At 34.5% G+C, this 14,133-nt stretch overlaps 1 protein-coding gene and 1 long non-coding RNA gene across 4 annotated transcripts in view; one reads left to right on the top strand and one right to left on the bottom strand.

Annotated features, from left to right (window-relative positions):
- Window positions 1–55: 55 nt before the first annotated feature.
- Window positions 56–14,133, bottom strand: part of TRIM23 (tripartite motif containing 23) — a 33,124-nt gene continuing 19,046 nt past the window's right edge. For all 3 annotated transcript variants that reach the window (XM_006732521.3, XM_031027267.2, XM_081825697.1), the window contains 5 exons: window positions 13,882–14,016; window positions 10,180–10,309; window positions 9,551–9,661; window positions 4,267–4,391; window positions 56–2,326 (listed from right to left, as the gene is read on the bottom strand). In XM_006732521.3, the coding sequence (XP_006732584.1) occupies window positions 2,147–2,326; window positions 4,267–4,391; window positions 9,551–9,661; window positions 10,180–10,309; window positions 13,882–14,016 (681 nt within the window). In that variant the 3' untranslated portion in view covers window positions 56–2,146. The remainder of the gene's footprint in view (window positions 2,327–4,266; window positions 4,392–9,550; window positions 9,662–10,179; window positions 10,310–13,881; window positions 14,017–14,133) is intronic.
- On the top strand, window positions 4,675–14,070 carry LOC145722451 (uncharacterized). The gene is made up of 2 exons (XR_014146751.1): window positions 4,675–5,436; window positions 6,346–14,070. It is a non-coding gene; the product is annotated as an uncharacterized LOC145722451 (long non-coding RNA).

The raw sequence follows: 14,133 nt of genomic DNA, 5'->3' as shown, positions 1-14,133 counted from the left end.
TAGTAGATGGTACACGAAACAGAATTTTTAGAATAATGATAGGACTTCTTTAAAATGATTTTAACATTTTATTGCTGTCTATGTGTAATGCAAATAATGGCTTCTGGTGATGATAAAGCATTCCAGAATTACAGACCAGGGCTACACACTTGTAAAACCTGCTTTACATAAACCATACAGTATATTTAGGCTAAATACAGAAATTCAGAGCTAGGAGGCAAATCCTAATAGACTGGATTTAAAACATCTCTCTCATTATTAAATTTGACATTTCCCAGAGGGAACTAGCAAAATCTTAACTAATGATTAGTGAAAGAATACAACCACAAATAGTAATAAGAGCCTGAGAAAAATATTTCTTAAAAAAAGAAACCACACACAAACACTATTATGTACATTATAATCAGGTCTAAGCACAATTTTTACATTGTGTTTAGTAATATGCTAAGAATGTGAATTACAAAGTTTAGCAAAATTGGTGAAATGAACTTAATAATTTACAAGGAAAACAAGTTTACATGTTAGTGTTAGACTTTTTTTTTTTTTTCCAATTACCTAGTAGAGAAAACAGGTCAAGGGCTCACAAACAAATGTTGTTTTTTATTTTTCACAGTTATTGTAATTATTAAATAATTTAATTCATAAGTGTTACTTATATGCACAAATTACACTTGTAACAGCATAACTTTTACTTGAGAAATAAAGGATGAACTATTTACTTATTTACATACTGCCCATAACACTGATGGACTTCTTTTTAATGCTTTGTTTTCTAAAAGTTTTGCTGTTTATTTTAAACAAACAAAAGTACAAACAAAAGAACCAAAACAGTGCCACCTAAGAGGGACATCTCCTAGCAGTTCAACTAATAAGACTTAGGATTATTCAGCTTCATCCTAAAGGGTGAAGAGCATATTAAAAAAAAACAAAACCCAATCTAGCTATGTTTAAATATAAATTGTACTGCCATAAGTGAGTATCCTTAAAAAATGAAAAACAGTAAAAAGCACAAAATTTTTAAACTTTTACAACACTGCATAATAAATGTGATGTAAACTTTCTGAACATTTCTCTTCCTTCCTTCTCAAGGCCTTACCATGAAGAGCCTTAATAATGTCTTATTGTCAAGATAAATATACTTATATTTTTGGGAAAGCATTTAAAGTAACTGATTCTCCACTGCTTAAATGACTTTTCTTAAGGTAAATGTAGTTTCCTACTTTTATGTAAGCCGACCCTGGTTCTATGTGTAACTTACTACATTTTACCTATAATCATCCCCACTAAGGATGCAGTATTATTTTAAAAAGAAACTCTAACTACTTTAAACATATTGAAAATAGAAGGACCAATTCAGAGCTGTGACCTAGGAGATAATACATACAGGTTCAACCCTGGAAATGGGTCTTTCATAAGTGAAGATTAACTACAACATAAATGACTTTCACAGTTTTATTATTAATTGTTCTTCAGTTTAATACTAATCTGACAGTCATACCTAATTAGATAACATTTCATCTGACTCACTGGGTTTTATACAAAAGGGCTTAGAGAAAGTTTCAATAAAACATTATAAAATATTAATTTTCTGTAGCTTATAGTTCTTAGCATTAAAGTTATTCTGTTATACTGAACAAAGAAGTAAATTAATCCTATTTCTCCAAGATGCAGTCTGGATTCTAATTCATTAAGTCACTGCTGTTTTGCTACAAATACTGCCAAAATCCAGTGAAAGGGCAAGATAAAGAAGAAGCTATGCTTCACTTGCTTCCCACAGAGGTTCCATTAGGCATTCAGTTGGTTATTCCTTTTTCATTGAAAGAATAAACCTTCACCTTACCCTTTCTCTGACTACTTCTTTGCCAATATATGGGTCACACATAATGTGAAAAACTTAATAAAAACGTATGTTTTTAAAAAATGTATATTCAAGAAGTCCCTATTTAATGCAATTTAATCTGCTCAAATATTTAAATTTTACTAGAGTAATTTTTTAAAAAGCAATATCGTACTGAATTCCCCAACCAAGATTCCTTTTAAATATACATCCTAAATAAACTATCTTTGAGATGTAGAATTTCTTATAACATATTATGTGCAAAATAACTCTTAACCACAAAACTTTAAATAACTTCTGCATTTAAAATCAAGCAACATCCAATACTCCAGCAGCCACAAGTTGCCTTGAGAGCCAATCTAACCCCTCATATAGTCCCATGCCACTTCGAGCATCGCAGCCCTGAATATACCAGCTACGGCCACAGCACAATTTATGCAGACTGAGAAGTTCAGTGATTTCTTCTACTGACAGAGCTCCAGCAACATCCTGAAAGATAGATACATATCAGAAATTTTTTTATAATCAGCCCATCAAAATTACCATTTATAAAGAATTCTGTTGGTACCATTCTAAAAGAAACCTAAAGTTAAAACCTAGATTCACCCTTCAGTAATTATTTTGTGATTAATAAGTATAGAGAAAAGTAGGGTTGTGATTAAGATCATTTATAACATAGTCTGTAAGAACCACTTTCAGTGAAATCAATATAGGCGATGCAACCTGAATGAAAGATACTGCCTGAGTCATAAGGCATCAACTTAAAAGAAAAAGGTTAACATGTGTATCACAAAAATGGCTTATACGTAGAATTTATATAATGAACAGTTATTAAACTCCCACTCCAAATACCCGAGCACCCCTACTTCCTAGAAGCAACCACCAGTTATTATTTCTTATATATTTGTCCAGATAATTTCCATGCACATTCATGCAAATAAACACAAACAGAAACATACTTCAGCTTTTTTTTTTATTTTTTACTTAATACATCTTAAAGATGTTATCTTTCCATTATCCGGACAAGAAGACCATCTACATTATTTTTAACATCTGAACTGCATTCCAGGATGTAGGTGCAACATAATTTTCTTAACCCATTGTATATTTAATATTTAGATTGAGGTTCTGTTTATGTGCTATTACAAACACATACATATACATATGTAACATTTTTAACTACATTCATGTGCAACATTATCTGCAGGATAAACTTAGGATATTTGTATGCGGAATACATTATTAGAGGTAGAATTGTGGGGTACAAGGGTATATGCATCTAAAATTTTGATAGGTATGGTACTGTCAAATTGCCCTCCAAGAAAATGTCTCTGTTTAATAATCACATCAACAGTATGTGTGAGTCTGAAGATTATGAAACATTTTTATCTTTAGCAATTTAAGTGGAAAATGATATTTCACTTTGCCTTATCTGTGTCTTTCAGTAAGTAAAGCAAAGTGTATCTGTGCTCTTAGTGGTTTTTTATTAGGAGGGAAATCCTTTATTCTTCATCCTACCCTTCCTTTTAATGACATATTAGCCCCTCTAATGCACTGAAAAGCATTCTCATCCTCCTAGAAGCATAGGCTCAAGATCTAGGAATACGTAGCTTCTCTCTGTCCTTTATCCTCCCCACTCGGACAACAAATTCTAACAAATCTACCTTCATAAAACTCTTTTCAATCTACTTCCACCCTTCTATTCCTTTAATTCAGGATCTTGTTAACTCTCACTTGAATTACTACAGCAATTTACTGTATCTGCCTGTCTCTAGTCCCTTCCCCCTGATTAATGCTATATCCTACCCCCAAATTACAGTCTTAAAACAGGTATGAGTCCAAAAACCTTTTGATGGTTTTCCTTTGTCATAGAATAAAACCTAAATTTCTCAGTCTAGACCTCATCTGTTATTCCAGATTTTCTTCATCCTCTACTTGCCCCTCACATATAGATCTGCTGATGCGCCTTTAAAACACTCATGCTTTTATTTTCTCTGCCTACAGTGTTCTTTCTTTCACATATTGACTCAACGTCCTATCCATAATTTCAACTCGTATCATAATTTCAACTCAAATCCCACTTTTTACACATCTTTCACAAGATGCCACCTTTAGAACTACTCTAATTTTCCAAGAGACGTTGTTAATTGAAATTACTTACCAGTTTTCTATGTATTACAATCTCATATACAGTCACTTACATGTTTTCAAACATATAAGAGTTTCTGGTAAGCATCAACCACCTTATTTCTTTCTATATACTCCAAGGTACCAAGTAGAGAACTTTCTATATATACTGTATTTAAAATACTCAGCACAAACTTCATAAGTATCTACTGAATTATCAGTTTTGAAATTACCTTATGTTACCTAATGACATAGGATGCACAAAACTACTAAATAAGTATTCTGAAATACAAACGTGTTACCTGTTTGTTAGCAAAAATCAGGAGCAAAGCATCTCGGAGTTCTTTTTCTGTTAACAACTTTGCAAGTTCACTATGTGCTTCACTAACTCTGTCTCTATGACTGCTATCAACAACAAATACAACAGCTACCAAAAAAAAAAAAAAAATAGAATTAGTCATTTGTTAACTTTCAGTAAATGGACCAAATATTTTAATGCTCTCATTATTTTATTATGGTTAGTCTACTATCTACTATGTTTTTCACAGAAACGCTGCCTACTGTAAGAGCATCTAGCAATACTTAACAGTATGACCTCAAGTAGTTCACCTAACTTTTTGGCTCTCTTCATTTCCCCATCTGTAACAGGATTTACAACACTTGCTCTACCAAACACAAAGTGCTGTGTATATGAGTTAGTATTTTTCTTAATTAATGAGAATATACCTCTCATGACTTCCATAATGATGCTACTTGTTCCTTTTTTTGTAAGTTTTTATTTTAATTACCCGATGCTCACCCTGACAAGTGCACTCCTTAATCCCCATCACCTTTTTCACCTGTATCCCCATATAACTCCCCTACGGTAACCATCAGTTCTCTATAGTTAAGAGTCTGTTTCTGGATTTCTCTCTTTTTTCCCCCTTTGCTCGTTTGTTTCTTAAATTACACCTGAGTGAAGCCATATGGTCTTTGTCTTTCTCTGACTTATTTCACTTAACATTATACTCTCTAGCTCCATCCATGCTATTGCAAATGGCAAGATTTCATTCTTTTTATGGCTGAGTAAATTCCATTACACACACACACACACACACACACACACACACCTTCTTTACCCATTCATCAATCAATGGACACTCCAGCTGTTTCCATAACTTGGCTATTGTAGATAATGCTGCTATAAACATCAGCGTGCATATATCCCTTTGAATTAGTGTTTCTGTATTCTTTGGGTAAATACCTAGTAGTCCAACTGCTGGATCATAGGGTAGTTCTAATCTTAACTTTCTGAGGAAGCTCCATACTGTTTTCCAGAGTGGCTGCACCAGTATGCATTCCCATCAACACTGGAAAAGGGCTCCTTTTTCTCCACATCCTCACCAAAACCTGTTATTTCTTATGCTGTTGACTTTATTCTGGCTGGTGTGAGGTGATATCTCACTGCAGTTTTGATTTGCATTTCCCTGATGGTAAGTGATGATGAGCATCTTTTCATGTGTCTGTTGGCCATCTGGATGTCTTCTTTGAAGAAATGTCTATTCATGTCTTCTGCCCATTTTTTAATTGGATTATTTGGTTTTTGGATCTTAAGTTGTGTAAGTTCTTTATGTATTTTGGATACTAACCCTTTATTGGATATATCATTTGCAAGTATCTTTTCCCATTCCATAGGTTGCCTTTTAGGTTTGTTGACTGTTTCCTTCACTGTGTAGAAGCTTTTTATTTTGACGTAGTCCCAGTAGTTCATTTTTCCTTTTGTTTCACTTGCCCCAAGGGACCTATCTAGAAAAAAGCTGCTAGGCCAATTTCAGAGAAATTATTACCTGTGCTCTTTTCTAGGATTTTTATGGCTGCAGGTCTAACATTTAGGTCTTTAATTTATTTTCAATTTATTTTCATGTACTGTGTAAGAAAGTGGTCCAGTTTCATTTTTTTGCATGTCGTTGTCCAGTTTTCCCAACACCATTTGTTGAAGAGACTGTCTTTCTCCAATTGGATATTCTTTCCTGCTTTATCAAAGATTAATTGACCATATAATTGTGGGTTTATTTCTGGGTTTTCCATTCTGTCCTATTGATCTGTATGTCTGTTTTTGTGCGAGTACCATACTGTTTTGATTACTACAGCTTTGTAATTTAACTTAGAAGTCCAGAATTGTGATGCTTCCAGCTTTGCTTTTCTTTTTCAGGATTCCTTTGGCTATTCATGGTCTTTTTAGGATTGTTTGTTCTAGCTCTGTTGAAAAATGCTGTTGGTATTTTGATAGGAATTGCATTAAATGTGTAGACTGCTTTGGGTAGTACAGACATTTTAACAATATTTGTTCTTTCATTTTTTTTAAGTTTCTTTTTTAAGACTTTATTATTCATTTGAGACAGAGAGAGCACAGACAGGGGAGAGGCAGGGGGAGAGACAGAAGCAGACTCCCCACTGAGCTGAGAGCCCGACGTGAGCCTTGATCCCAGGACCTGAAGATCATGACCTGAGCCGAAGGCAGATGCTCAATCATCTGAACCACCCAGGCGCCCCATATTTGTTCTTTCAATCCATGAGCATGGAATGTGTTTCCATTTCTTTGTATCATCTTAAATTTGTTTCATCGGTGTTTTATAGATTTCAGAGTACAGGTCTTTTATCTCTTTGGTTAGGTTTATACCAGGGTATCTTATTATTTTGGGTGCAATTGTAAATGGGATTATTAACTTCTCTTTCAGCTGCTTCACTATTGGTGTATAGAAATGCATCAGAATTCTGTAAATTGATTTTGTATCCTATGACTTTACTGAATTCATTTATCTAACAGTTTTTGGTGGAGTCTTTCAGGCTTTACACACACACACACACACACACACACACATATAGTATGTCATCTGCAAATAGTGAAAATTTTACTTCTCCTTGCCAATTTGGATGCTTTTCTTTTTTTGTCTGATTGCTGTGGCTAGCCCTTCCAGGACTATGCTGAAATTAAAGCAATGAGAGTGGACATCCTTGTCTTGTTCCTGACCTTAGGGGAAAGGCTCTCAGTTTTTCCCCATTGAGGATGATGTTAGCTGTGGGTTTTTCATAGATGGTTTTTATTATGTTGAGGTATGGTCCCTCTATACCTACTTTGTTGAGAATTTTTATCATAAACAGATGTTGTACTTTGTTAAATGCTTTTTTTTTTTTTTGCATCTATTGAAATGATCATATAGTTCTTACCCTTTCTCTTATCGATGTGATATATCATGTTGATTTGCAAATACTGAGACACACTTGCAGCCCAGGAATAAATCCTACTTGGTCATGGTGAATGATTTTTTTTATATTGTTGGATTCGGTTTGCTGGTATTTTATTGAGGATTTTTGTATCTTTGTTCAGAGAGATTGGCCTGTAGTTCTCTTTTTTGTGTATCTGTCTGGTTTTGATATCAGGGTAATGCTGGCCTCATGGAATGAATTTGGAAATTTTCCTTCCTTTTCTATTTTTTAGAATAGTTGAGAAGAATAGCTATTAACTCTTCTTTAAATGTTTGGTAGAGTTCACCTGTGAAGCCATCTGATCCTGGACTTTTGTTTGTTGGGAGTTTTGGGGTTTTTTTAAAAATTTTATTTATTTGAGAGAGAGAGAGAGAGCACGAACAGTGGGGAGGGGCAGAGGGAGAAGGAAAAGGAGACTACCCGTTGAGCGGGGAGCTGGTGCAGGGCTAGATCCCAGGACCCCTAGATCATGACCTGAGCCGAAGGGAGACACTTAACTGACTGAGCCTCCCAGGCACCCATTTGTTGGGAGTTCTTTGATTACTGCTTCAATTGCTTTGCTGGTAATCGGACTGTTCAAATTTTCTATTTCTTCTTGTTTCAGTTTTAGTAGTTTACGTTTCTAGGAATTTATCCATTTCTTCTAGGTTGTCCAATTTGTTGGCATATAGTTTTTCTTAATATTCTCTTATGACTGTTTGTATTTATGTGGTTTTTTGTTGTTACTTCTTTTCTCTCATTGGTGATTTTATTTGGTTCCTTTCTCTTTCTTTCTTGGTAAGTCTGGTTTATCAATTTTATTGATTTTTTTTTTTTCAAAGAACCAGCTCCTGATTTCATTGTTCTATTATATTTTTTTAGTTTCTGTATCATTTATTTCTGCTCTAATCTTATTATTTCTTTCCTTCTACTGGTTTTGCGCTGTGTATGTTTGTTCTTTTCCTAGCTCCTTTAGGTGTGAGGCTAAGTTGTTTGAGATTTTTCTTGCTTCTTGAGGTAGGCCTGTACTGGTATAAAGTTCCCTCTTAGAACAGCTTTTGCTGCATCCCAAAGGTTTTGAACCACTGTGTTTTCATTTTCATTTGTTTCCATGTACTTTTTGATTTCTTCTTTGATTTTTCAGATTGACCCATTCATTGTTTAGTAGCATGTTATTTAACCCCCACGTATTTGTGGTCTTTCCATATTTTTTCCTGTGGATGACTCTAGTTTCATAGCACTGTGGTCAGAAATGATGCATTGAGGGGCTCCTGGATGGCTCAGTTGATTAGGTGTCTGACTCTTGATTTCAGCTCAGGTCATGATCTCAGGGTCATGGGGTCGAGCCCTACATGGGGCTCTGCAGGAAGTCTGCTTGAGATTTTCTCTTTCCCTCTCCCTCTCCTTCTGCCCCTCCCCAACTCACACTCTCTAAGTAAATAAATCTTTTAAAAGAAAAAAAAAGTAAAGAAAAGATGCATTGATCTTTTTTAATTTGTTGAGGTTTCTTTTGTGGCCTGCGATGCTACTTGTTCTTTGATTACTACTTCCTTTGCCAAAAAATAATCTAAATAAATCACCATCTTTATCTCTCCAAAGTATTCTCTCTAGGTGCCTAGCACAGCACTTTCCACATATACTGTACTCAAAATACATAGCAGAAACTTCACAAGTATCTACTGAATTGATTCTCTTTTGAAATCTTTCTAGCTACCTTATGGTAGCTAAACATCCCAACTTTTCAACCATTCCTCATGTTCAAAATCCCATTTTTTTCCCTATTAATCACTGTATCAAAATCCTAATATAAAAATAATTATCTAGTTTCTCTGCTAGTTGGGAAGTATGATGATATATGAAACATGTGGCATGAACATAAATTTCATGTTGGGTATAGGCAAAAGCATAGAATGGGGCCTAAATATAAATAATAAATAAATGCTAGGTGGAATGTGTGATAAAACACAGTCTGGCCACAGCAAACCACTGCAGGTACTTATGGAGCTACTGAGAGATTATAATGAGATAAATATTTTACTGAATTGAAGAGAGCAGCAGATACATACACCAAGAATTCTACCCTTCATCACGATATTGCCAGTGATCACACTCATATGAATAGTAATAATGTACTTCAACTGTTAAGAGCAGCAGCGGTATGTCTTCTTAACTGCCTGATATAAAAGGTAAGTATGGTTTTAAGCTATAATTATGATTTCTTCATGAAATAAACCAAAGTACATATCCCAGTCTTTCCACCTTAACGTTTTTAATAAAATAAGCTTCACTGGTTAAATCAATTCCACAGAAAACTGGCATCCTAAAATTCTGAAAAATTAAGATATCATTTTTCACTCTTACCTTGGGTATTGAGGTAATAATGTTTCCACAATGGTCTTAATTTGTGTTTTCCACCTACATCCCAAATAGTGAACTTTAGATTTTTATATTCTACAGTTTCCACATTAAAACCTGTTTTTTCAAAAAAAAAATTACTTTAATACTGAACTTGTATTTATAATTAGTAACACACCAAACACAGGCGACTCACTGTTTAGAATTGTGAAAATATAAATTATCTTCATACAGCAATATCTACTGCTGCCCAACCAACTCCACTCCTAATAAACCTATATGGGGAATATATACTTTTAACAGCTATTAGTCCTCTAAACCTCCACCAGGATCCTGAGATCCTGAAACTCAAATACCTAACAGCTCTGCACCACTACCACTCTCTGACCCTAACCTTCACCAATCCTTTAATCCTTCAACTGTCCCACCAACATTTCTTAATATCCCACCATCCACATTTCAATCCCACAGCCCTGAACCTTGCATTTTTTCTCAGACATGTCAGTGTCTTAGAGCCAGTAAAGAGCCCACCACAGTGCCATACTGGCATAAAATAAGACCCCCAAGAACTCAGCTGTAAGCTAGGGTTTGTCTATAAAACATCCATTAAGGTAAAAAGCAGTACTTATACTTACCAATTGTTGGAATAGGCTGCATAAATTCATCCTGTTTTAACTTAAACAAAATAGTAGTTTTTCCAGCACCATCTAATCCTAACGTAACAACTCGAATTTCCATTTTTGGTCCAATGTGAACTCTATTGTCCTGTAATTTTTAAAAATTTAAATCTTATTTTGATATGGAGTTAAAATATATTAGCATTTATATTTTTATTTATAATACCTTTGTTAATTATTTCATCTCCTACTCATTCCTCTGATTCCATGGACAAATACCAACCTGTATTATTATAATTTTGTTGCATAAATCTAATACCTTAGATTTACAAACAAACGTTAAATAACCTATAAGCCTATGGTAACAGGTATAAATGTACAAAGATGTAATTTGTGACATTAATAACATAAAGTATGGGGGGGGAGCTATAAAAGAATAGAGGGTTTATATGCAAAAGAAGTTAAGTTGTTATCACTTTCCAATGAATGTTATAACAAGATGTTCTTTGTAATAGCAATGGTAAACACACAAAAATCCATAGAATATACACAAAAGGAAATGAGTCGGGAATCAAACCATGACACTATAAAAAATCACTGAGGCACAGAAGGCGGCAGTAAGACAAAAGGAAAGACAAAAAAGCTATAAGATATACAAAAAACAATAAACAGAATGGTAATAACAAGTCCTTACCTATTAATAATTACTTGAAATATAAATGGGTTTCATTCCCCAATGAAAAGACAGTTTGACTAAATGGATTAAAAAAACAAGATCTAACAATATGCTGTCTATAGGAGACTCACTTCATATTTAAGGACACAAGAAGGCTGAAAGTGAAGGAAAAGAAAAAGAGATTCCATATAAATCATACTCAAAAAAGAGCAGGGGTGGCTATCCTAGAATGAGACAAAATAAACTTTAAATCAGAAACTGTTATGAGACAAAAGTTCATTATATATTGATAAAAGGGTAGATTTACAAATAACATATAACAATTACAAATATTTGGATTTTTTTTTAAGATTTTATTTATTTATTTGACAGAGAGACAACAAGAGAGTGAACACAAGAGTGGGAGAGGGAGAAGCAGGCTTCCCACTGAACAGGGGCTCGGTCCCAGGACCCTGGGTCATGACCTGAGCCAAAGGCAGACGCTTAACGACTGAGCCACCCAGGCGCCCCTGGATTTTAAATATATGGATAAAAGTTCCAAAATGAGACCCAAAACTATAAAACTCTTAGAAGAAAACATAGTGCAAAATCTTCATGACAATGGATTTGGCAGTGATTTTTTTTTTTATATCACTCCAAAAACACAGCTGACAAACGCAGAAGTAGACAAATGGGACCATATCAATCTTAATCTTTTGTGAATCAAAGGACACTATCAACAAAGTGAAGAAGCAACCTACAAAATGGGACAAAGTATTTGCAAATCATATATCTAAGAATGGATTCCCTTCCAGAATATATAAAAAACTCCTACAGCTCAATGAAATAAAAAATCAAATAACTCAATTAAAAAACAGGCAAAGGACTTGTACAAAATTTCTCCAAAGAAGATACAAACTGGCCAATAAGCATATGAACTGAAGCTCAACTTCATTAATCTTCAAAGAAATGCAAACCAAAACCGCAATGAGGTATCACCTCACACCTATCAGGATGACTACTATCTAAAACAAACAAACAAAAATTAACATGTGTTGATGAAAATGTGGATAAATTGAAACCCTTGTGCACTGTTGGTGGGAATTACGATATGGTACAACCACTATGGAAAACAACATAACATTTCCTCAAAAAAATAAAAATAAAACTACCATATCCAGTAATCTCACTTCTGGATATATATGCAAAAGAAATGAAAGCAAGGTCTCAGAGAGATACGTGTACATCCATGTTCACAGCTACACTATTCATAATAGCCAAGATGTGGAAGTAACCCAAATGTCCATCAATGGATGAATGTATAAACAAAATGTGATATATACAAACAAGGCAATATTATTTAGCCTTAAAAAAGAAGAAAATTCTGTCACATGCCACAACATGGGTGAAATCTGAGGATATACTAATTGAGATCAGCCAGTCATAAAAAGACAAATACTGACTATATGGGCTCCACTTATACAAGGTATTTAGAATACTCAAATTCAAAGAAACAGAAAGTAGAATGGTAGTTACCAGGAGGTGATGAGAGAGGGGGAAAGGGGACTTATTGTTTATATGGTATGGAAGTTCAGTTTTGTTTTTTTTTTTTTAAAGATTTTATTTATTTATTTGACAGAGAGAGACACAGCGAGAGAGGGAACACAAGCAGGGGAGTGGGAGAGGGAGAAGCAGGCTTCCTGCGGAGCAGGGAGCCCGATGCGGGGCTTGATCCCAGGACCCGGGGATCATGACCTGAGCCGAAGGCAGACGCTTAACGACTGAGCCACCCAGGCGCCCCAGAAGTTCAGTTTTTCAAAATGCAAAATTCCTGGAGGTATACTGAATGTGAATATATTTAACAATACTGAACGGTACAATTAAAAATGGTTAAGATCAGGGTGCCTGGGTGGCTTAGTCAGTTAAGCGTCCAACTCTTTGATTTCAGCTCAGGTCATGATCTCAGGGTCATGAGACCAAGCCCTGCATCAGGCTCCCTCCATGCTGAGCATAGAGGCTGCTTGAGATTTTTCTCTCTCCCTCTGTTCCTCCCCTCCCCCAATGTTCACTTTCTCTTTCCAAAAAAAAAGGTTAAGATGGTGACTTTTATGTTTTTAGCACACACACACACAAAAATGTGATATATCTGCACAACAGAGTACCCCGAAGCTGTAAAAAAAAGAACAGAAAATGTCACTGAATACTGCTATGGAGTAATCTCCACGACGTACACTTATGTGAAAAGAACACAGTGGAGAAGTGTGTAATGTTTTCTACCTTTAAATGTGATGAGTGTACAAATATATAAATAAATGTATTTCTCTATATTTTTTTAAATGATGAATAAAACTAAGAAAAAATTCTTGATGGGTTTTCTATGGAGAAAGGAGGAAAAGTGTGGAGGGGTTAGGGATGGAAGGTGGACTTCTCTAAATGAACCCTGCTTTGTAGATTTGACTCTGGACCATGTAAATGTTTCACAGAATGATAAAATAAGATTAAGTTCTAAAAAAAACAGACCCTAAAAAGGGAAAAAAAATGAAAACAAATGAACCTTTTAAATTAGGGGCAATTCACTTTAAAAGAGACCAAAATATATCAACCAAGTACAGGCCTTATTTGGTTGGATTTTGTTTCCAGAAACAAAAAAATTTCTTAGCCATCTGGGAGATTTGAATAACTAACTGGATAATGGTTAATATTAGAGATTCATTATTAAATTTTTTAGGTTATGTTTTTAAAACAGTCCTTACCTTTTACAAATACACACAACAATATTTCATAGATGAAATGATATGCTGGGATTTGTTCCAAAATAACCTGAGAGACTGCAGGTAGAAAGGGGAATGGGGAAAAGGATAGATTGAAATAAAGTTTGTAATTGTTAAAGTGGGTGACAGGTACATGGAGATTCATTACACCACTTTCTATTTTCCACTGATAAAACTTTTTTTCAAAAAGAACCTATGAATTTCTTAGTTGTCTCTTCAAGCTGATTATCACGGAATGTAAAACAATTATGATTTATCAGAAGCCATGCCTAAAAATGAAGTACTATACATTACCTTTGTAAAAGTGACAGGAATACTGGCATCCAACTGAATGTGATCTGCAACCTCTGTAAACTGCTGTTGCTGTTTTTGCAATGTTTCCAGTAACCTTGTAATTTCCTGTTTTGCCAAAACAACTCTACAATCATCCTAGAAAAGAGAATATAGTTTTCCGGTAAACTTGCTACTTGCTCTCTCTCTCTCTCAAATAAATGAATAAATAAAGCTTTTTTAAATTTTTTTTTTTTAAGATTTTTATTTATTTAT

The sequence above is a fragment of the Leptonychotes weddellii genome, chromosome 7 (assembly GCF_054177405.1).
Source record: "Leptonychotes weddellii isolate Sample4059 chromosome 7, ASM5417740v2, whole genome shotgun sequence".
NCBI classification, from domain to species: Eukaryota; Metazoa; Chordata; class Mammalia; order Carnivora; family Phocidae; genus Leptonychotes; species Leptonychotes weddellii.
This window is presented reverse-complemented; position numbering and strand designations above follow the sequence as displayed.